At 43.7% G+C, this 23,700-nt stretch overlaps 1 protein-coding gene across 4 annotated transcripts in view; it reads left to right on the forward strand.

The window, feature by feature from the left end:
- The first annotated feature begins 579 nt into the window (after window positions 1–579).
- Window positions 580–23,700, forward strand: part of chico (insulin receptor substrate 1 chico) — a 34,831-nt gene continuing 11,710 nt past the window's right edge. The window contains exons 1-10 of one of the 4 annotated variants that reach the window (XM_050170857.3): window positions 580–931; window positions 4,133–4,267; window positions 5,768–6,083; window positions 9,404–9,552; window positions 11,082–11,224; window positions 12,469–12,681; window positions 16,417–16,515; window positions 21,554–21,625; window positions 22,070–22,176; window positions 22,922–23,062. In XM_050170857.3, coding sequence (XP_050026814.2) covers window positions 4,166–4,267; window positions 5,768–6,083; window positions 9,404–9,552; window positions 11,082–11,224; window positions 12,469–12,681; window positions 16,417–16,515; window positions 21,554–21,625; window positions 22,070–22,176; window positions 22,922–23,062 — 1,342 coding nt within the window. In that variant the 5' untranslated portion in view covers window positions 580–931; window positions 4,133–4,165. The other 3 variants (XM_055066230.2, XM_055066229.2, XM_072288724.1) reach the window with 3 other exon arrangements.

Below are 23,700 nucleotides of genomic sequence, written 5' to 3' on the forward strand. Positions count from 1 at the left end.
ATGTGTGGTCATAATTACTCTAGCTGTGAGCCACTGATTACCAGCATCCACGCTCTTTGCAATCTGGTGCAAACATTGGTAGACTGATAGGATAGCAGAAAGAGAATGAACACGATTTTAACCTGGTTCTGACCAGCTGCAGTTTTTCATCAATAACTGGTTATCTTGTGTTTGTATAAAATACTTTATATGTGATGTATGCGTAAGACAATACCAGTTGCGTGTGCGGCGCACAAAAGAGGTTACTGTACCCACTCCGCCAAAATAAAATAATCATCTTTATAGCGTCGCAACATCTCCGAGCCGCGGGTCAAGGTCACTAATAAAAGTGGAGCATACCTCGTGGCGCGAGCTACTGGGAAATGCCAATAACAAAAGCGCGCTTCATTTTTCTTTTAGACGGCAGCAACGAAATATTGCAGCAAGAAAGACCTGGTTATCGCATTGAGCCTTTCCGCACGCGAAAGCTTAAATTAAAAACAAAAAAAAAGTAATTGCCGATACCGCTACGTGGGCACACACGAGTACAAGATCGGCGCCGAATGTGTATCGGCGGGCAGCGCTGTCTGTACACAGACACACGCACGCGTGAAAACGAGCACCTCTTAAATCGCCAAGCACGGGCTCAGAAAGACGTGTTCCGGGAAGAGCCGCTTCCTTCCGGAAAGGCGTCGTTGTTTTCGATTTGAGTTGCGTAGGCGAGGGCGGAGTACATGGCGAGACGCGCAGCCGCAGCGCCCTGTGGTGAGCATCAGCGGAAGAAAAACGTAAACAGACGTGGAAGCGAGCGGTCGTGCGGCCCAGCCAGCGCCGTGATTTCCTCAGAAAAAAGGAGAGGCAGGATCGTTAAAACGCAGCGTTGACGTGTCCAGCCGAGGGATCACCGGACCGAGAAACCTGGCTCACGAGGCTGCGGAGAGACAAGCTCTAGGTGAGCGACGTTCTCGAGTTATTTGCGACGCCCGCTATCTGACACGGGCATGGGTCGCCCCTGTGGTGGTGCGGAAGGCAAACTCCGAAACGAGGGGAGGTGGGGGGGAAGCGCACAGTTCTTGCGGGGATTTGATGGCGTACGCAGACTAGCATCGTCACCCGATGCAGGCCCGCTGGTGCGATTCGTGTCACGAGTCTTTGTCAGGCGACCGTCCGTCCGTCCTTCCGAAGCGTGGACTGTTAACGATCTGCGAGCCGTCGACCGAGGCGAGCGCTTTTTACCACGTGACAGCGCCATTGCTGCCGAAGGGTCCGATTAGGAAGCGCCGCGGTAAAAAGCGTGCGTGTCGCACCGATTGTTTCGCGCGAGTGCGGCGGCGTTACGATCCCGGGCGTCTGAGAAATGTGGGCCAGTCGGCAGTGTCGTGGCGTAGCCGATTCAACATGGACATCTTGATCGTACAGGGGAAGGCGAGGTAGCGGAGGAATCGCAGTCGGGAGCGCGAGGAAAGAGAGCGAGAGACGGAAGAAAAAAAACAAGTGCTCGTACCAACACGGAGCTACTATCACGTTTTCATCTTTCTTTCCCTTGCGTTCGGTTTCACGTTTATCGGCCTGCATTTTTCGCATTCCGTGCACGCGCTGAACACGCCGTCTGTCTGAGCGCACTATTTCCGCCGCGACAGACGGATGGAATGGCGAATGACATTTTTTTTTTTTTTTTTTTTTTTTAGCAGCCTGTTTGTTCCGGCGTGGACCCGGAAATCTGACCGTAATTTTCCTTTCTATTGACCTCGATGTCTACTCGGATTGCTTATGACGCGTTTGTTAAGCGCTTCGCTTCTTCGGCTAGTGTTCTATGCTTTCTTTCCTCAACCGCACCGTGCCAGCAAAGCTGCTTTGTAGCTCTTTACTCAAGGTCAGGCGACTTGTTTACAATGTCTCGCCTTCTGTTTGTCTTTTGACCCGCTACGGCTACGTCACCCTACAGGAACACGCCGTTATCGCTGTGTTGTCGCTCGTAGCTGTCGCCGCGCTGTTGCAATGTAGTACTTTTGGGGAAAAAAAGCCTGTCAGACACTAGAAACGTGACTAGGCGTTTGCTGCCGCGATCGTAGTGAACGGAAATGTACTGAAGAAAAAAAGAAAGAAAAGGCGTGCGGCTTTGACTTCCTTTGCTGCAGTGAGCACCACCTAGCTGTAAGGATATTAAAGACGCGCGCGTTTTTGCTCGTGCGTACTAATTGGATTGCGTTTTGTCTGGTTTTCCGCGCAGTTACAAACAAGTCTGTGGTTTCTGCTTCGCGTTCGCGTTCGTGACCGGCGGATCGATTGATTTTAACTCGGCTTCCTTGACCAGTCGGGTGTGTTTGTGTGTGCGTACTTGAAGCCAGTAGGCGTTCGAAGTTGGCGCGCCCCTTTTGCCGAAGTTGGTGGCATGTTTACATGTCCATTACCACATATTTTGATAATAACTAAGTCAATCGTTCGGTGTAGCTCGTTACGGGTGGTGTTAAATCCTGTCCACCATTAACCAATGCGTTAATTTGAGCCATGAAAGTAACTAATGAGTGCTGCACATTTCGTTGAGCTTTAATTTATTCTTTGAAGCTCTGCTCCTACTCCAGTAGTTGTGAGGGTTCATTCATTTAAAATTACAAGCATTCACTTAGCCTGAAAGTGTGATGCGTGTTCACGATCGGTATATCTTGAATATGATCCCCAACAGAAAACCTCAAGCCTGAACTGCAGTCAGTTGGAGGATTGGCACTAAGCATTTTTCGAACATCCTAAAGAATGTTTTTTAGTGGAATGTATAGCAGCGCTTGTAGTTCATTATTCATGCACGGTTTGAAAGAGCATTCTAAGCAAAGACAATTGAAATCCGCAAAGCCCCTTTGGCTGCCTTCCATAAGTTTGTGCTAGAGCCAATCACATTGAAAAATTCCGTCTCAATTAAGCTAGATCAGATCCAAAGTGTCCATGTGTCACTGGTATTACTTCTGAATATTGGCACCTTGTAATTGTTGTTTTTGACAGTGTTTGTGTTCTGCAGAATTAGTGCTGAAATATCAATGGAAAATTATTAGTTGATTTCGTCTTCACTTTTTCTGAACATGCAGCCAGTCTGTTTGTTACCCATATGCATCAAATGTGATCACGCTAATCATGACATGGTAGAATTGAAATTCTTTGGTCAGGTGCGATAATCTATCTCAATCACTTAGTGAATTCTTTGCTGGCCTTACCCTGTGAAGTGCTTTTAATCCTAAATTGCGTTAATTTTTGGTCTTCACCACCTTCATAGCTTGGCATGGTTTTCATTATTCTAGCGCCACCTTGCGACAAGGTTACCAATAAGCAAGCCTGAAGACGACTTGTCAATATTATTTGGAAAAATGGGTGTCTGTGATGCCATACCATGCACTACTTTTTTCATGCAAATATGGGGCAGTACGCCCGCAGACACACTCTGCAGCCTAAACATGTAAAATCTGCAGTAGGATGCAGTGAGCTAGTTGGTCCCATTTCTTGTCCCATTGTCTTGGTTTTCCTTTTTTTTTCTTAATGATAACATATAACCTGGATTCGCCATAAAAAAAAAAAAAGAGCCACTTATGTTTCTATATTTCTTCTTCTTCTATGACACATTTATAAGTTGACATATTGCTCTTGTGTACCGTATGATTTCCTCTGGAAATGGCCAATCTTGGCTCCACCATTGTTCTCGCCCCCGTTAGGCGAGCGCTGTTATCGGGCCCACCACCTTGCTCCTCGATGTTATCTTGCAAACATGCGTGTCGTATTGATATGTGAGAGAGAGAGAGAGATGGTGTGCACAACGCTGGCGTCAGTCAGCCGGTCGATACATCGTTCAGCTCTACACAATCAACACTCGGTGCTGCCGGTGCAAAGTGCATCTCAGATGTTCTTGAAGCGATGATCAGCGCAATGTGTGGCTCTCATTTTTCCTGTGGAAAATGGAGAGAGAAACTGGACATCTCAGTCGTGCCTTGAACAAATGATGTAGCTGCCGAATGTCCTCCATCCGGTGTAGAATAAACTTGGTGCCTATGCGAAGAAAGGAAGGACGAAGGCTGCGTGTAACTCCTGTGCTACCTCCCCATTGTGCTGTGGCTTGGAAGCTTAGTTTTGGTGGCCAATGTGCAGCATGACTTTGGTGAATTTTCTGTGGCAGGTGGTTGAATATGGGACCAGACTGACTGAAGCCATGTCGACAAAGATGAAAGACTCATCGCGGGGAAGCGGGGTGGTCTCCCTGGCCGAGCAGGCCATGGACATACAGAAGACGGGGTACCTGAGAAAGCTGAAGGTGAGAAATATATGGTGCAATAGATTATATTTAATGATCGGCTACACAAATGCTTAAATTAAGTTAATGACCCACTCTACCTCTTTCGGGAGCAGCCAGTTGTGCCTTCTTCTGCACGACCTGTTTGCTTTACACCTGTGCTTTTATTTTGTATAAGGTAAACAAGTAGTCTGTCTCAAACTTTTTCTCTCTCTCCTCATTGTGTTACCTCTTTGCTGAATTTATGCATTGTGCATTTGGATGTTCCTTCGTGTGGTAATTATTTGCTGTGTTATTTCATGCAGTGTTAGTGCAGTATGTTTAATTGCGTTGTAACATGGCTGCACAAAAAGAACCTCATCTGCAAATTACCATTAGCAGTTTCTGCCATATATGTGGACTGAATCTAACTTGTGTAATGTTAGATGCTTGATCAGGTAGCTAGCATACCAGTAATGTCACCTTTGGCTCTTGTGTCACATTAATCTTGTGGCCTAAATTATTAAATAACTTTTTTTTCTTTCTTTCTTGCTCTTTCGGTTCCTTAATCCTGATAATAGGTTATTTAGGAGTTGATTTGGAAGAGTTGTGTCGTCCACGTCCCCCTTTAAAAGAACACCTGGAGGTCTTGCTTTTACTGATATCATAATTAAGCAACATAGTTCAATTGCTGTTCTATTTCTTTATTAGTGAAAAAACAACTTGCATTTAGTAAACGAATTTGAAACAGCAGTGCTATGTGAATCATTTCACTGAGTTGTGAGCATAGAAGCGTGTTTATAAAGGAATGTTAGTACTGGTAGCGTCCCTCTGTGTAATGCGAGTTAGCAAATGCCTGGTTTAAGAGACATTGTGAGCATGACTCGATGGTGGCATGTTCTAGTCATAATAATGACATGAGAATCTTTTGTTTTCTTGAAGCTCCAAGACTCCACAGAGACGCTGATATACGAGAAGTTTTATACATATAAATATTTGAAACCGTATTTGCCAATTTTTTGTATAATGGCACTGTTGTACATTCTTGGGGCCCCTTCAGACAATGGCACCGTGTTCCAGCTCATATTGAATGCAACGGTACTATATAACTATGCAGAAGTTATTATATACTTTAGAGGCAATAGCAATTTTTATTAGCAGTCATTTTCAGTTTGCTAATTCCTTAGGTAACAGGTGTTTCTGAGCACGTGCTGGTGGACGAGTTGTTTGTGCATGATTACAAGGAAGGCGCCAAATAAACCGACGGACGTAGGAAGGAGACACAAGACAACCACGTAGGCGCCGATGTGGTTGTCTCGTGTCTCCTTCCTACGTCCGTTGGTTTATTTGGCGCCTTCATTGTAAACAGGTGTTTGTCATAAACGTTTAAAAGAACGAAGAGGTAAATTATGATTACTTAAGTGGTAATCGTTACTGATCGCTTTCACTTGGTTATGCAATTTTCAGAGTTATTGACATTATTATTGTTGCTGCCTCTTTAGTCTTATTTTTCTGTTGCTTTTCATCCTTCACTCCAAACAGACAATGAAGAAGAAGTTCTTTGTCATGCGGAAGGAGTCGGAGGCGGGACCCGCCCGTCTCGAGTGCTACGACAGTGAGAAGAAGTGGAAGGCCGGAGTGTTACCCAAGCGCACAGTAGTGCTCCGGTCCTGTTTCAATATCAACCGCCGTGCTGATGCCAAGCAGCGGCATGTCCTGGCACTGTACACCCGGGATGACTCCTTTGCGCTGGTGGCTGAAAATGAAGCTGAGCTGGATGAGTGGCTCACAGAGATGCTCCGACTACAGCACGGTTCAAGCGATGTTGATGGTGATGCCAGGCCCAAGCCCCTCTTCGGTGAGTGGGCCAGTAGAGTATGTGCGATGCTTGAGCGTGAAGTCGCATTGCAACGAAGTCAGTGTGGAAAAACTGTGGCAATGACAAGCATGAGCAGTTAATGCTGATAAAATTACTTTTCTTGTTTTCAGGTTATTTACCTTGTTATATTGTCAACAAGGCCCATTATTGGAAGAGAAAATGAAAGTAAAATCTTGCTCCATTCTTATACATATTACACTGAAACCCCCATCACTGGTGCATCAGTGTGACATCATGGGCTTCAAAGTATTAGTTTTTCGGTATTAAGTCTTTGGCTCCTTTAGACTACAGTGTAGTCAGTCTTTCCCGATAAAAATAAGTTATGTAGACACCATAAAAGACTATGACATCACTGCTTGTTGGTGTCATAAATTCAAGGTGGTGTCGCCATCTGTCGTTCATCTTTGCATCTTTTCTGGCTAATCAAACCTCCTCTCAAGGCAAGCGTAATTGGTTGGTATTGTAGAAGGTTGATTTACTGATGCACCAAAACATGTTTATTCTTGAGCATCCCTTTAAGAACATTTCTGTTCTTGTTCAATGTTGATTACGTTGTTTCAATGTTACCGGGTTAAGAGACAGGAAGGCTGCGGTTTGGATTAGTCAGCTATCGAGGTTAGCCAATATTCCAGGGCAACAAATGGTGTTGGGCAGGTCATTTAATGTGCAGACCAGATAATAAGCAGTTTGTTGATTGATTGATTGATTGATTGATTGATCGATCGATCGATCGATCGATCAATCGATTGTCTACTGGAGTTAGAATGGGTGCAATGGGAAGGAAAAATGCAGTAAGTGAACTGCAGTAAATTAGGTCGTGTGATTAAATTGAGAAATTTACTGGCATAGGACTGAGTTGGCGGACTCAAGACAGGTGTGATTGGAGAGGACTCTAGTCCTGCAGCAGACATTGTGGGGTCTTAGGGTCTCACAGGAGTACCGACCACCCAGGTTCGAGCTTAGCGAGCCACAGGGCTGCATCAGTCATTGCCTCTAGCGCGCTACTGCACGCGAGCCGAGGGCGCAAAGGGCTACCGAGCGACGCACGCAAGAACACAGTATTGCCCTGAGTTAACGGAAACCATTTATTGTCTCCAGCAGCACCCAACACTGCACAAACACCCGGTCCCGGGGTGGCTTGGGGACGAAAGGGGTCCTGCACCAAGGGCGAGAATACAGACAGGGGCACCTATGTGGCACATCGTTGCGAGAGCACAGGCTCAAGTGCGGACACACTGCTAGGAAAAGTCCCGGCAGCTATGCTAGTTGCTCTCGCGATAACCAATGGGCCAACTCGCGAAAACTCAGGCAATCTCGTTCGGCTTGGGCCTCCTATAAGTGTGACTCGGCGTGGTACAACCTTGTGTAGGCATTAGGCACCCATTCTTCTGCTTAGCATCTGGAAAGGATAACACAAAGTATCACGGGCAACACACTGTACACAAGTAACAGATGTTACTTGTTAAACAGATAACACAAGTAACACGGGCAAGGGCACTGTACACGAGCTCAAGACCTAGTCGCAGAGGCGTCAGAGGACGAGAGGAAACATATACTTACCCAGTGACGTCCTAGAGGTAAGAGAGCCACGCTCCACCATGGGCAGCCGAACGCGGCCCCAGCGTAACGTCAGCACTCCACCCCCACCGCAATCCATGGCGAGTGGGAAGGAGGTGAGGTGTAGGGATGGCAGAACAGGTGAATGCCCGTGCAATGACGCCAGTGCGTATGTCAATCCCCACAACATGAATGGAATCGAATCATCCTGCTTGAGTACTGTTTGTGCAAGCTTCAACATACATGCCAAGGCATTCAGTGGTGCACTTGCAGGCTTGAGAATGTGCTGAACCATTTGCTCTGCACATTTGATCGGGTTATGTAGGCCTGTCTGTCAGGTGACAACATTCACAAAATTTATGATACAACAAGTGCATCTTGTTAGGGGGCAATAAAATGATAACGACAATAATTCTGTGAAAGGGATCACTGGCAAAAGTCAAACCAATGCACATGGGGTAGTATCATACAAAGTTTGTCTTTCTGACCTTCTCTGGGCTAAAGACAAACATCCAAATTTAAAGCGAAACCCTTCTGTATGGTTGTTTGCAAGTTACTTCACTTGCTGTGGCTGTGTTTGCGGAAGAGAGATGGGTGGGGAGTAGTTGTTAGTTGTTTACTTAGTAGGGAAAGGAAAGAGGAAAAGAAGAATTTGCTGCTAGGTGCAACGCAGTGGCCTGTAAAAGTAGGTTGGGAGTTGGGAGTGTGAAAGCAAGGGACAGACAGAAAATAGCAGGGAGGATGTAATGTGACCACTGAAAAGGAATGGAGCTAACTGCAGGCCAGGGATCTCAAATGGGCGCTTTCTGAGAAAGAATGGCGTAACACCTAGCCTGCACTTGCTGGCTTTGACCGTTAGGCCATGTTGCCCAGCTTAATTTTTTGGAAGCAGCACAAACTTGGTTCTGCCATTGGCAAACCTACACAGGAGAAATTAATTTTTATGTACTGGGGCCCCACATTATATCTTGCATTTTTTGTTCAACATTGTGAAGTTGTAACTTGGTTCTAATGTCAACTGGGTCATGCTGTGGGGTCTCAGTTACTGTGGCATTATGCTACTGAGCCTGAGGTAGCTGGGTTGGTTCTTAGCTGCTGCAGCTGTGTAGCAGTGAGAATGGTATGCAAAATGCTCAATGCACAAATAAACAGAGGCAGTCAAAATTAATCTTGAGCCCTCTGCTGTTTATAGTGTTTGGACATAATACTCGAGCGGGTATGACTGTTCTGAGCCACTCAACCTGTGCCTTCTTTCTTGTAGCCTGTGCATTGGGTTGGCTGTGCCAAGCCTCTCACTAGTGTTTGCAGTGGTCTTTGAATTCTCTTAAATATCTTTGAATACCTAAGCATCATTTTCAAGGCATTGAGCACTGTCGAGAATTTTATGAGTTGCTTAGAAATCTTTCAGATTTCGTTTTTCACAAAGCTTACTTGGTCTAGGTGTACATCTGGTCAGAGTTAGCACAATCCAAAAATCACTTTATGGTGGTTGGTGACAGTTTGCACTGCGAACCTTTCACATGCATCTCGATTGTGTGCCTTAATAAAAAATAGAAATCTTGCTTATTCCCGAAGACGTTTCATTTTCAAGCTGTCGAAGATAAGTGTTACCTTAGTCCTTGAAAATGGGAAGCCCTTAACACTCTTGAATTCTTGTCAAAAAAGAAAGACTGTGCCAGGCCCCATTTCTTTTTATCACATGGTTACTCAAGAGTACATACCCTCTGTTTCCATCTGTGCAGAACATGTCTGGCAGGTGAATGTGAAGACGAAGGGCCTGGGTAGCAGTCGCAACATCACTGGCCCCCATCGACTCTGCTTGACGGCCAGTGCCCTCACATTGGTCAAGATGCACACGGACGAGGAGAACCCAGAGGCACTCGAGTTTCCTGTGAGCATGGCATGCCCTTTACGTACCACAGTGGCTGACAGTGCCACAGTGGGAACGTATCAGAGAACATATCTCGAAACCACACAATCAGTGCCTGAATAGTAAGCAGAGCAACATAAAAGGTATAAAAAGAAACGCAGGTGTAAAAAGCCGTTTAGATGAAAAATTACGTGACGTTGTAGTGCTCGTGAACATGTACGTATGATTTGTTGGCGTTTCGTAAAGCCACGAGCTTCATGGTGGCACCTTGTAATGAGCCTGGCATTCTATGCATTGCACAGAGAGGGCGCCGCGTGTCAGAGCAGCGCGAGTTGTTAGCATCGGTGAGTTCAGCTGGAAAATCGAGTAACGCTGACTAAGGGGCATTTTCTTTTGTGTGTAAATTTAATGTAATTAACTGATTTATTATCATGGGTTTACTACAACTTACCCACTATAAATGGGAAAAGTTATTCCATGATAGTTGGTAATATATGTTCACGGCAGTAGCACTGTGAAACAATTCTTTGGTCAACCTTGAAGCACTGATGTATGACTTGCTATTTAAGGTTCTGCTAATTAAATCATAGCCTAGGAGCATTGTGAGGTGCACTGGTCGCTCCCTATGAGCAGCAGCATTGTGACCTCTCTGAATACAGTGATGGACGTCTTGGTATTGACTCTACTTGTTTTGAAGTGGCAGAGAGAGATAAAAAAGGAGGCCTAATGTTTCAAGTGCTGTATCACAATATGACGGTCATTCTTAGGCATGTGCAAATAGTGATTTGGGACAAATATTTTCTAATCAATTATTGAATAGCGGTTTGTGCAGAGAAGTGGCTGGAACCTTGTACTGCATGTTGAAATTAATTACTTGATCTGTGGAAGAATCAAACCAAAATTTCGTGCAGCAGAACTCGTTGACTAAATGAATGTCAAAGATACATAGAAGTTAATGAATAGCAAAGCAGAATGCAAACTGCCTTTGTGCATGTAAGAAGGAAATGAGAATGCCGTACCAATAGTTTAATTCTGATTAGGCGTCTTGGTTACACTTATTAGACGTTTCGGTGTTCATACTGTGACCCGAGATGGCGCGTACACACGTGTGTAAGGAATGCGTACTTTGCACCGTTACAGTGTCCCCTTCTACTTTTGGTGTGCTGCACTGCATGGCAGATATAATTCACCGCACAACACAACTGCATTGCGGCAGAGCTGAACATATTGTTACGTGTAGCTGATGCACAAGGCTATTTAGAATGTACCTACATGTAGGCCGGCAGTGGCCAAGATGGCGACCCTATAGCAATGGGGAACACGTCATCTTCCTCCTCTTCAGTGCAAGCCACACTGTGGCGGCTGTTCATATCGATGTGGAACCGATCATTGCACTTTGAAATACCGAATATTAGAGTTTTTTCGAAGTGAAGATAGCACAGCACAATATTTGAAATTACTATTCAGAAATTTGAAGATTCGTATGACATTAATCATTTTACGTTTGCGAACTGCGCCCTTGGCTTTCTCTCTCTCTCTCTTTGCTTCAGCTGATGAGCATACGGCGCTGTGGCCACTCCGACTGCTTCTTCTTCATGGAACTTGGCCGTTCCTCGGTCACCGGCTCTGGAGAGCTGTGGATGCAGACGGAAGACACGGTCATCGCTCAGAACATGCACGAGACCATTCTGGGGTGAGCAGACTGAACTGCAAGTTTGTTTTGGCATGTTGTAGTTTTGTCTCGCTTGCTTTCTCACTGTTCTGCATTTGATTTGAAGCTAGTTTGACGAGTCTCTGTAAAGGTGGAGCAGAAATTCTGGTTTTTAATGCTTTTGTCATGATACTCCACAAGTCGGTCAGCTCGCTCATAAGTCAACTTGCTCGGACTCTGAACGACCCCCGAGGCCGAGTGAGGTCGGCCAAGTAAAAATTAAGTGAGGCCTTATATAGTGAGCCTGGCCTAGTAGTAGTAGTAGTAGTAGTAGTAGTAGTAGTAGTAGTAGTAGTAGTAGTAGTAGTAGTAGTAGTAGAAAAAGAAGTGATCCTTAAGCAAAAAGTACAATTTGTGAAAGAGTCTTGAATGTCTCATTCATTTTGAGGACCTATGCTTATTTTTATGAGCCATAAAACTGTACGAAGGCGTGGATATTTGTTCTTGCAAAAATTATTCCCTCCCTCCCCCCCTTTTTTTTTTCACCTTCTGCTGTTCATTGTTGTAAGTTTTTACATGTGTTATGTTTTTACATGTGTTATCTGTTGAATTTCACAATGAAGATGTTGTGTGGCTTGCGTCACTGTTGGGGCAACGTGGTGGTGCATAGAGTGCTTGCTTCAGTTTGAATTCGCGTTGCTGATGTGCTATCTGTCACATTTGCAAAAAAGAAGTATGATAAAATGCACTTTCAATTAGTTTCACTCACTTTGACAATGCAGTAATCATTTGTCACTGTTTACCTGCTGCTGCAGCTCTGTGACTTGAGTAATTCTTTTGCTAAGCACGAGCTCGCATGTTTGATTCAATGAGAAAATGCTCGTGTACTTCGATTTAGGTGCACATTAAAGAATCCCAGATTGTAAAAAATTAGTTTAAAACTCAACACTTCGCTGTCTCTCGCAACTGGTAAGTTGCTTTGGGACATCAAAGCAAACGATTAGCTTTCGATTTATTGTTTTACTTTTTTAATAATTTGCTACTGTTATCGCAATATCTTGTCTGGTTTGACATTTATAAAGATTCCAATTGATGCCACGGTTGCTGTGTTCTCTACCACGGTGTGTGGCATATAAAAAAAGCCACAAGTTGGTGACGTGGAATTGTCTCCTAAAAGCCCCTCTTCGAGGTCTTGTCTTGCGAGCTGTGGCCACCGTGCATGTAGCAGCTCAAGCAGCCAACAGGCTAGGACAAAGAAGTGTAACGAACGAAATGATGTTGTGCAGAGCGATGAAGACCTCGCGAAACAAGGAAGAGCTCGGCCCCTTCACGCGCCCCCGAAGCTCGTCGACAAGCGAGAACAGCAAGCCCATCACTCACAAGCGGCCCGCGCACGCCGTGGCCCCGACAACGCACGCTTCCACAAGCTGCCGGGACCGGTGCGACTCCATGCCCACATCCCGCAGCCGCAACAGCAGCGAGTCCCATGGCGAGAGCAGGTCAGCTTGCTGCCCTGTTGGTTCTGCTCTCTCTCTCCTTGTTTTTTTATGTAGTCACGGATTCAACACTAACCTCTCTTGACTCCTGTTGAAGGTAATCAAGGGTTGGAAATAGCAGTAAATGTGAGAGAAATGTGTTACGGCATTACGTTGCACTCTACTGAGGTCCCAGGTCCATTGCGTAAACTTCGTTCACCACATTGCAATGCGTTGTTCAGGAGCTCATTCAACACACGTCCTGCCCCTTCGAGGAGCAAAGTCTAACTGAGGATGATTCGGAGCATAATGTTGTTTGCCTATGCTTGGAGATACTCAGATGATGTTTTGCATTTTGTCTAATTACATAATTAGTCTTAATTAAGGAATCAACATCTCAAATATTATAATTAGATGAAAAGTGTTACTGAGAAAATTGTAGAGCAACACGAAATGCTCCAATACAGCTTTTGTGTTGCTGAATACGTGCTGCATAAAAGTTTTTCTTTTTTTTCTCCAAGCTTGAAAGAAGCCTGCGAATACATGCAAAGTGTCTCGAGCGACGATGCCCCAACAATGCCCTGATCGCGCTGGCAAGGGAACATGAGCGTTATACCCAGAAGCTCAAGTTTGTGGGCACCGCCAGCCCCGTCAGCATAGGAGGCTAGATAGATAGATACACTGAAAGTGTCGAAGTTCCGAACGAATGCTTTGCATTAAAAGATGAAGCTGGGCAGGTCATGTAATGCATAGGACAGATAACTGACCGATGGAGTTCAGAATGGGTGCCAAAGAAAGAGAAGCGCTGTCAAGGATGGTAGAAAATTAGGTGGGGTGATGAAATGAAAAAAATTTGCAGGCGCAAGTTGGAATCGACTAGCACAGAACGGAAGTAAATGGGGATCGCCAGTTTTAGAATGAGCAAGCAGGCTGGGTATGTCTGAATATGCGTAAAAACAAAACATTGGTGGCAGGTTGCCTTGTGTCACTTCTTGCACGAACTGTCTGCGGTGTCATATAGATTTTGACACTTTCTGGTTGTGGCTAGTTGATAGTTCATTGATAACAAAAGGTAAAAGCCTATTCAGGAAACAGTGAAACCACTACTTGTGGACACTTTAGGCTTTTGCAGTACCAAAAAGTTAAAAGGAGAGCCAGGTACACAGTAATACCGTGAAGTCTGGGCCATTATCCTGATGCCGGAAGCCCCATGCTTTTTGTAGTGAAATGCAAGAAGTGAGGTGTCTATTTCCTTAGTTAATGAGCAGTCCTATATAGCCGGAGAAAAAAAGATTATATGCGCAAGAAGAAAGAGCTTTGAAGGAATAAATGACCAGTACATCTTCAAAGAAGACATGAAGAGGTCACCAGGAATGAGGGAAGCTTCAGACCAGCGCTCATGTTTCTAGAAGCATTTCTGCTAGTTAAGACTGATTTACTTTTTTTCCTTTGGTTTCAGTCTGAGATAGAAACTCTGTTAAGCTGTTTTTTGGATAAACTGAGTAGTCCTAGTTGGGTTAGACTTCACTTTAAGATAAGCTTGATAAGACAAAGGATTTGTGTGGTCCCGTCATGCTCGCTTTAAAGGTCATCTACTGTATACTCGTTTCTACACTTGTCAGTGCAGGGGTTGGTTATTTGTGGGAAAAGGCGACACTTAGGCTATACCCAATATAACAAAAATATTGCCCTGTATTGCTGGCAGGCATATTGAAGCCTCTTCTGCAGGGGCATTGTTAGCATTGCAAATATGAGCCTACCTGCAAAAGATGTATGTACTGCGTTCACAAGCAGTTCATATGTCTTTATATTTGTGATTCATAATTGTATTGCGTTTAGTGTTACAAGAAGAACTAATGGGCAAACACAAAGGAACAAAAAACATGGACATACTTGGTGCACTGTATGTGGTGCTTGATTGTGCCTCGTACGTCCATGTTCTGTTCCTTTATTTTGTTCGTCCATTAGTTCTTCTGTCAGTGTAAAACTAAGCGTTATACAACCATGAACGTCCGTCAACTAACCCCATTCATTGCTTTACTAAAGGTCTTTGTATATTTTTTTAGAATATTGTTTTAAAAGAAACACTCTGCTACTTCCATTTGACGTTATTCAGTGTGCTTTTTTCCTTTTGGCCACTCCTGATTTCCATCATGTACTGTTACAAACAGCTTTTGCCTGGCTTTCTCACGTACAGTGCTGTGTGAAAGGACAGTTGTGTGTGGAATTGCACTTGACACATATCCCTTGACTGTAGCTTTAATTATAAATAAGCCTTCATGTCGTTTGTCAAGCCCTGGAATAAGCACAATGTCAAATTTGAATGAGGGCACCATTTTTGTTTCGCCTTGTGCAGCTGACATTTTTGCAGCCGTGCGTTGAGACTCGGCACAATTTTTAACCAGATGTAAGCCGTAGCAGTGAGCCAGTTTGTGATTTCTTAATGAATTGAAATAAGCCAAACTATGTTCTTACATTCTGTTGTCTTACACTTTTAAAAGAAGTTCACACCCTTTAGGGTTTATCTTGTCCCACAGCAGTGATTGTCATCAGCCTTGCTAGCATTTCCTTTCTTGAAAACTCTGCACTCCCAACTTTTCTGTTGAGAATGCTATGTCGCACTGATAGCGCCGCATGCTCTTCGTGACCTGGAAGTTACGGGCTCACAGTATAAGAAATGCGGGCAAGATAGGTGTTTGTTATCGTGGGACAAGATAAGCCCCAAAGGGTTGAAACCTTTTTTAAGAGTGTAAATTATATTTTGCTGGCACTCTTCATTTTCTTTTTTTTTTTTCCAAGACTAGGAATCAAAGGGAAATTATGTGGCGATTACAACCTTGAAAGATGTAGTGGCATGGCTATGAATTGGAATTTGATTGTTCTGACCTCTTAGAGCTCTATGCATACAGCACAGAACTAACCCATGCTATCAATTGCCTTTACTGCAAGTGGCATGCCTAATTTAGATTAGTAATGGCTTCATGTCGCAGATATTAAATGCCTGCCATTCTACTGCTGTGAAATATGCAGGCAATTTTCAGTCAAACTCTCCTATTGGCCTATATTCAAGGTCGATGTAAATGGGTGCAGAGCTTACTGATAGACAACCACTATTACTGCTTTCATTTATATTTTTAGAAAGTACTTGCGGAGTACTGCCTCTTCTTTTATTTTTCCGTCCCTCTACTTTCTTTCTTGTTCTTGCAAAGTGTTTTATGTACAAAGGCATTGAGTTATATTTTTAAAGTCCCAGCACTCTAGTTCGTCACTAAAATTTTAAGTAAATTTTTATGCCACCTAAAATTATCTCTGAAGTCGTTTGCAGAAAATAAAGTTACCTTAGTAGCACCTCTGCATATACTGTCAGGTGCTACAACTTATGAGAGCTAGATACTGGGTGGATAGGTTGCATGATTACGTGATTACACTTTTGCATCCACTTTCTGACACTTTATTGTAGCTTTAATTGTAGTGTCATGGCTTGCAATGATTTAATATTTTTCTTTTCATGTTCACCTTTGCACTGGCTCTAAAGCGTTTCTTGTTCGACAGATAGTGTAGCCTTGAACAGCACAGTTTTGTTGTTTGTTTGCGCACTATTTTCTTTTGCTTTTTGAATTGTTAAAAAAAATCCCTAAGGTGCACCGTTTCTGTGCATTCGCCTTGCTTTCTTTTTTTCCTCTCTCATTCTCTGCTGGCCTAGCCACCCTCTAAAATTTGCTACCATGTCCTGTCCCACCAATGGGTGGCAACTTGCAGTGGGCTCTCTTGGACCCACACCGCTGAGTCGACGGCCAGGCCCCATAGCTCTTACGGGAGGACCTATTCGGTCTCCCCACCGTCTAACAACCCCATCACGTAGGTCCCCACACGTGTCTGCGAGTGTGTGTGTGTGTGCGTGCAATCAGTGTGCATATGTGCGCATATATGTATATACAGTAGAACCTCATTCATACGTTTTGGAAAAAAAAATCTTGTAGAAAAAAAAAATGGAATAACCGGGAAAACATACGATCCAAAGTAACTAAAAAGTTTGAAAGACTCAACTGTAGTTAGCATCTATGTAATGCGAATCATTGCGGCAGGAGACGCCGATGGGCAACAAGCTCGGGGGTGGGGTCTTCTGCATTCCAAGACGCATTTTGTTGTATTCCTACAGCGTAGTGTTTTAAGATAGGGATGGGAAACCGAAACGAAATTGAGCTGGTGGGCAACGCTGGATGCCTTCCGAGCAAAATGTGACGCTCACATCGCACCGCCTTCAGCAGGGGGATGGTGGCACGTTTGGATCAACGCCTACTAAAAGCGTGCAGTATGCTTCCCTCGTTACTATGCCCCACGCGTGGTGAAGCATATAGATAGCATATAGATAGGTAAAGATGCTTATCACAGTAAGGTTGCCAATGACAACTGTGAATGCGGCATGCGACAACCCGGAAGGAGATTTGGTGGTAGCGATATAAGAAACTGAGTGTTCACCGGCGTTCTCGCGTGAGGCAGGCAGGCGAGTATTGCGGGGAAGCTGATGGGGCGGGCAGCTAATGTTCTTGATTGCGTGCAGCTCACACATTTTCTTGTTTACATGTAATCTAGTGGCCGGAAAACATATCATACGATTGCAGTTTGGCAATCTATTGATGCTGTTGCTGAAACATCTCATTTTCCGGGAACATCTGAACCGGTAAAATATAAGTGTAACTCTATTGGGTCAATTTTCGGGTTCTTGGTCGCAAGTGCTAACACCAGGAAGTCGTAGATAAAGGGATCGTATCAATGAGGTTCTCCTGTATGTGTGGACCATGGAGGAAGATGCAAAGTTCAAAAGCTTTAGTTCATGTGCTTTTTTTCTTTCAATAGAAAGGAAAATAAAGCATTGAATTGTATTGTCACATGTGGCTGCCATGCATTTGCACATGGGAAGGTTTAGAATGTCTTTTTTATGCTAGAGTAAAACCACCTGATATCTCAAAAACCATAAAAAATGACTGGAGGATTTTGCAACGAACTTTGCCTAAACAATAAGCCTAAATCCTCTTACAGTACATACTGCGAGGCATAATGGCAACTCTTGCTTTTTATCATAATATAGCTGTCAGATGGAGCTACTCAGTCGGAATCATCAAAACTCAAGCTGCAAATGAGAGCAAGTCAGGTAGATGAGGTGTAAGCTTCAAATGTTTCTTGTTAATGTTTCATTATACCATTGTGTCTGGGAGATGCACTGTTGGTCTCAAATTGTTGCCTTATTTGCGGGACTGACTGTGAGCTAATTCAATTCATTGCCCATCTTCCTCCATGGCGAGTAGGCTCGCTACTTTCGCAGCACAAGTTGGGCATCTAGAAAGAAGTTGCTGTGCAATTAAATTTTTTTTTCTTCTTTGTAGTAAATATAGGTTGCAGAAGTTGCGGAAGTGTATGTATGTTAACAGCTGTGTCTGTGATGTTATGTTTATTCTATGGCACATTTTCTGAACATGATAACTTGCATAAGAGAGAACTGACAACTTCACCACAACACTTCTGGAGTTATGCAGTCAACAACCGATTTTTTGGACATGCCGGATAATTCGGGCGCCATTGCAGCACTGTCACGTACCCCATCGAGGAAATTTATCAGGACGTCCGAAACTTCAGACGTTGTTAGACCTAGCTGCTTCGACATTTACTATGAAGGTTTCTGCAGTTCAATGCCATGTTCCTCATTTAATGGATTTACCACTGTCAACAATGGCACCAGCTTTGCCTTTGTTATTCTCGCCGATGGCGTCGAAGCGCAGAAAGCACGGCAATGGTCTGGAGCATTGCTTAACGGCGGTTTCCGAAAGTCAGCTTTGTCACAGTACAGCGGTGCTGAGTGGTAAAGCACGTGCAATGTATTGCGCTGAAGCTTATCAAGAGTGCAAAACGGCCGTTGATATGTAGCACCAAATGTGTTATAATGTAATTTTACAAGCGTGTACCTGCTATCTCCTGTCCCAGTAAAGTATGAGCGTCGAGACACCTAATATGTCTACTGGCAGGCCTTTAAAGTTATTTCGCACGTGGCTGTGGCGATTCGAGCCCGTGAGGGCAATCAAACGCATAGTTTTGTTTCTTTTTTTATTATTTTGACTGCCCAATGTATCGAAGATTTTCGGGGCCCCCAGGGAGTTCAAAAAATCGTATGTTGACTGTAACTGCAAATCAGAGGGACCCCTTCTTGCTTTGGACAGAATCAGAATAAAAGTGGTCATCAAGTTTAACAAAGCTTAGCAGCAGCTTCTTCTGCGGCTGTGCTTGCTTATATATAATATCCTGCCAGTTGACAGCGCGTTACTGTAGACATCTCATGTGTAAATCACCTGTCTTAATTAATCCTTTGAGTGGAAATTTACTTGTACCTTTTTGTTGCCTACCCTTAAACTATTAAAACTGTGCCTTACCTTAAATATGTTGTGTGTTTATGTGGCACTGTTGTCATGTGAGGGCTATGTGATAATTAGCACTGATTATCTGCTTTAAGATTTGTGCTTTCATGTCATTCATTTTGTATGTATGTTAAGCACTGCATATTTACTAAACGCAGTTTATTTTCAAATTTAACTGGATAACTGGACAATACAAATAACTATAGTTGGGCTTCTGACATGTTACTGTATATGTTCAGAGAAATTTTACCGATGTTCCTGTTTTTAACTTGCGTGTTTTAGTGTGTTGTCTGGTGAGCTGTCCATAAGCCGATGTCATCAGCTACCTGAACATGCTATAAGAACATATATAGCTTATTCCTGCGGAATGATCCGTTCAGAAGCCAAGAGTATGAAACGATAGTGTTGTATCATTTACATTAATTTTGACTTTTTTTCCCTAACCACCGCATACTTTTGGAGTTAAAACAAGAGTCAGAAGCCTAACTACAGTATAAGATAAAGGAGTGTGATATTGAAAACTTTTATTGCATTGCAAAATAGTTCAGCATAGCACCAATAAGTGGAAGTACCAAATGACTGTTGTCAGAGCTCACTGTGCATTTTACACAGGTCTCATTACTACCGTACTTTTGCGGTTCTAACTCACACCAATTATTTTACAATTTTAACAGTAAAGTTGGGGTGCGGGTTATATGTAAATTTTGCCTTAACATGTGCTCAAAGCAAGGTTCTCTGCCATTTACAGTTTTGTTTTCGCCTAGAGACCCCCACTTCCTCCCCACCAGTGCATGTTGAAACTTTCTTTCCTCTTATTTAGGGTCGCCCATTCTCCTCCTCTCCATTTTGTGTTTAGTAGTTGGCGAATAGGTCACGCTGCGCCTGCAAACTAAACCCTGATCACAATGAGGTGTGCTCAGTGGCCATCTTTTTAACCTGGATTCACACGACGGACGTGTTCTCGGACAAATATGCCACGTGACATCTGACACGAATCGGATCACTTCGCAGCTAGCATTCACACGACAGAGAGTGAAAGCGGGGGCAAAGCAGCCCTCGCATGGGTGACGGTGACGAAGCAAATGCGTCCAAGGCGAAAATTCCAGCTGTGATTTGGCTCTCTACCGTCTCGTAAAGCACTTCTCAAAGACTGAGGCAGCGCCGTGGGAACAGGCAGCGTATGATCCCATGATATGCAATCCGCAAGCTCAAATTGTGATTCGCTGCATCGTGTGAATCAGCTTTACAGCGCAGTGGCATTGAATTTTGCCTTTTCACATAGAACAGATATATACTAAACAAGAAATATCAGTCTGCACTGAACAAAAGAAACATAACAAGAGCAAAAAAAGTCAGACACTCAGGTGACGTAAATGCGTTGGGACATAGTCACCGCGCACAAATGTAACAAAGACGACTCACAATATATGTCACAGAAAACCTACTGAAATGTAAAATCAACTCTCGTAAACACATTAAATACAGAAAAGATGAATTTAGGTCGCCGAAGTTTACCTGAATTTGGGCACAGAAAACTGCAGTCAATCATTTCCAACATTGCTCGCTTCCAGAAATCGCTAAAATTCCACTAGAGCTCAACTTTGTAATGTGCAGTTAAACCTCGATAGCTTTAGGGCCACTAGAGCTCACCTCTGTAATATACATCTAAACCTCTATATAATGAACTGGTAAAACTGACAATTTGCTTTGTTATAGCAAAATTTAATTATATTGAAATTCAACATTTTGTGCAAGTAAGTACAGTCGCCGGTGAATTTTTCTGACATAAAAGGGGTCGCAATATTTTTAAACTATCGGGCAATCTGAAAAAAAAAAAAAAAAAGCAAATTTGCGTGAAAAAAACATTTATTTTGTTGGGTTTGAGAGTCGGCGACAAAAGGCATCGTTTCAGGCCGTGTCAACAATATCTTCACATCATCTGTGCAAAGCGAAGCCAACCAGGCTTCCACATCCACTCCATTTCTGTAGCTGATAGTGTGGTCCCAAAGCATACGGGGCCATGATATCACACTCGGACTTTATGCGGAATATGATGCTGTTCCGAGTCGGCAGTTGCTCTTGGGCGAAAGGAGATCCGAGAGGTGCATTCTCAAACAGCTACTTGTAATTCCACCACTTCACCATGTGCATCCTCAAAAGTTTCCATTTATTGTCTTGGTATTCCTTCATGGTGGCAGCAAAGTTCCGTTATATCGAAACTGTGTATGAACACACTTAGTTATATGGAGGTTCTATATGCATGATGTTCTATGGACAAGAAGTTATAAAAAGTTAAATACTTAGGTGCATCGAGAATTTCATTATATTGAAGTTTGTTATATTGACGTTTAACTGTATCTCTTGGCCATGGGCATAGGATGGTTTTAAGACTTAATTGCCTGCGGTCTATCGCTATTAGAGTGGATATCAAATGATGTCTTTCAGTACCTTCATGTGCAAAGATGCTCAAGGTATCCCCCACATTTCAGGGTCGGCTCATTTGACAGCACAAGCAGCGTGCTGTCAGCGGATGAAACAGATGGACAAGCCGAATACTTCAAGTAAGGCCCTTTTCACTTGCTGCAATTTTGCTGGCAGTTCTTTTATGCATTACTGAAGCATGTTATTTTACTGTTCTCTCAAATAAAGGCTGGACTAATTTAATTTTTTTGTTTAGTACAATCTGCGCACTCGTATCCCAAGCTAGGTGGGCATATCATAATAAAACAGATAGTACAAAGCAAGCAAATTCACAGTAGTGTTCGGCAAAATGTTTGCGGTAAGCAACTCCAGTCAGGTATTGTATGTGGAAAAAGAAAAGAAAAATGTGTATGGTCACTGAGGGTGACAGAAACGGTGAGAGTTCTTTACTATATTAGCATACAAAGGAATGGTATTCTCAACATGGCATAGCCTACCATCCTGAGTACAGTTGCGGAAGGAAGGGTTGATGTTGAGCATGTTCAACATGCAAGTTTGGTTGAAATTATTTTTGTCATCCGCAGCCGGTACAGCCACTCACTGCCAATGGACATCATGGCTGGACCCAAGGAGCCAACCATCAAGGAGGAGGCTGCTGTTGACGAATACTTGATGATGTCGTCACCAGTGGGTTCGTCCCGTTTACTCACTCGCAAGCTGTCGCTTGATTTAAATTAGATTGCTGCGCTCCTCAGCGTCTGCCGCTTTAGACATTGCTGGTGGCCTCAAATAAGCTGAAGCGTGCTTACGCTGTTGCTGGCTGTGACATTGAGCAGCCGAGCTCAACGTTGTGGGTTCTATTTGTTGTTACGGCAGCCATGTTATGACGGTGCAGAGTGCAAAAGCGGCTGGTGTTGTTGGGATCAGGCGCATGTTGAGAACCCCAGATGGTAAAAAGCTGTTTTACATGCGAGAGCCAACACTCATTCACACCTTAATAAGTTACAGTAAGCCGCAGTGCCCAAGAATTTTAAAAATTTTGCCAGTGATTTAGCAGTAAATGCGAGAGAAATGCTTTTGGTGGTGATGGAGTAAGGGGAGGCGCATTGCGTTGCACCTTTGAGGTCCCATATCCAGGATTCTAAGCATGTTCACCGCACTGCAATGTATTCTTGAGCTCTCGCTGTGTGTATGTGCGCATGCACACATACACACTCCTCTAAGCTCTCCCATCCCATCTTTGCCTCTACCGTGTGACTGGCTTCCCACACTTCACACACATACTTTTTTGCACTTTGACACTCCTGATGCTAACGCATTAAAAAAGAAGTATAGGTTACATTAGCTATAGTTTGTAAAAGCAAAATATTTTTTATGAGATGAGGTTGAACGTTGACTAATCCATGTGCCCATCCTTTTTCTTGTGTGATTTGCAGGCAGCAGTAAAAGTTCCCACTACTCTCGCCCGACAACTCTTGTCAGCAACCTCTGCGCGCATCAACAGGCGAATGTGTCTGAGTCCAATGACTACCTGAAGATGTCCATGTCTCCAGCATCTAACGTACCTGAAGGAAATGGCAAGTATTATGTAAAATTTATTTTGTGAACTAAGAAAACCATCGTGTGTCCTTTCCTTCTCATGCATTGTGAAAAGCAAAAAAGTGGTCATTGTTAAATTTCCAGTTAACTTCCATTTGATCCAGTGATCTTGGACATTATAAAGCAAAGCAACACTCCAGTGATTGATAATAGTAAGGGGAAGCACAGTTTGCTCTCATTAAATTGAATAACTCTGCTAGAGTCTGTTCATTATCTTTACCTGCAATGTCATACAGTTAAACCTCGGTATAACGAAGCTAAAATCGGCAATTTGCTTCGTTACAGTAAAATATCGTATTGAAATTTGGCCTTTTATGCAAATGAGTACAGTTGCCGACCGATTTTCATTGCGCAGAAAGGGGCTGCAAAATTTTCTGAATTATCGGGCCATCAAAAAAAAAAGCAGATTTGAATGAGGAAACAATTCACTTTGTTGAATTTGTGAGTTGGCGACGAGCGACATGGTTTCATGCCACGTTGACGATATCTCCACATCAGCGGTACCAATTAAGCGAAACCAACCATGCTATCGCGTCCGCTCGGCCCTCCTGGCTGATAGCGTCGTCTGCACTGGGACGATGCTATCATGAAAGGCGCCGGCAGTGGGGTGCGAATG

The sequence above is a fragment of the Dermacentor andersoni genome, chromosome 6 (assembly GCF_023375885.2).
Source record: "Dermacentor andersoni chromosome 6, qqDerAnde1_hic_scaffold, whole genome shotgun sequence".
NCBI classification, from domain to species: domain Eukaryota; kingdom Metazoa; phylum Arthropoda; class Arachnida; order Ixodida; family Ixodidae; genus Dermacentor; species Dermacentor andersoni.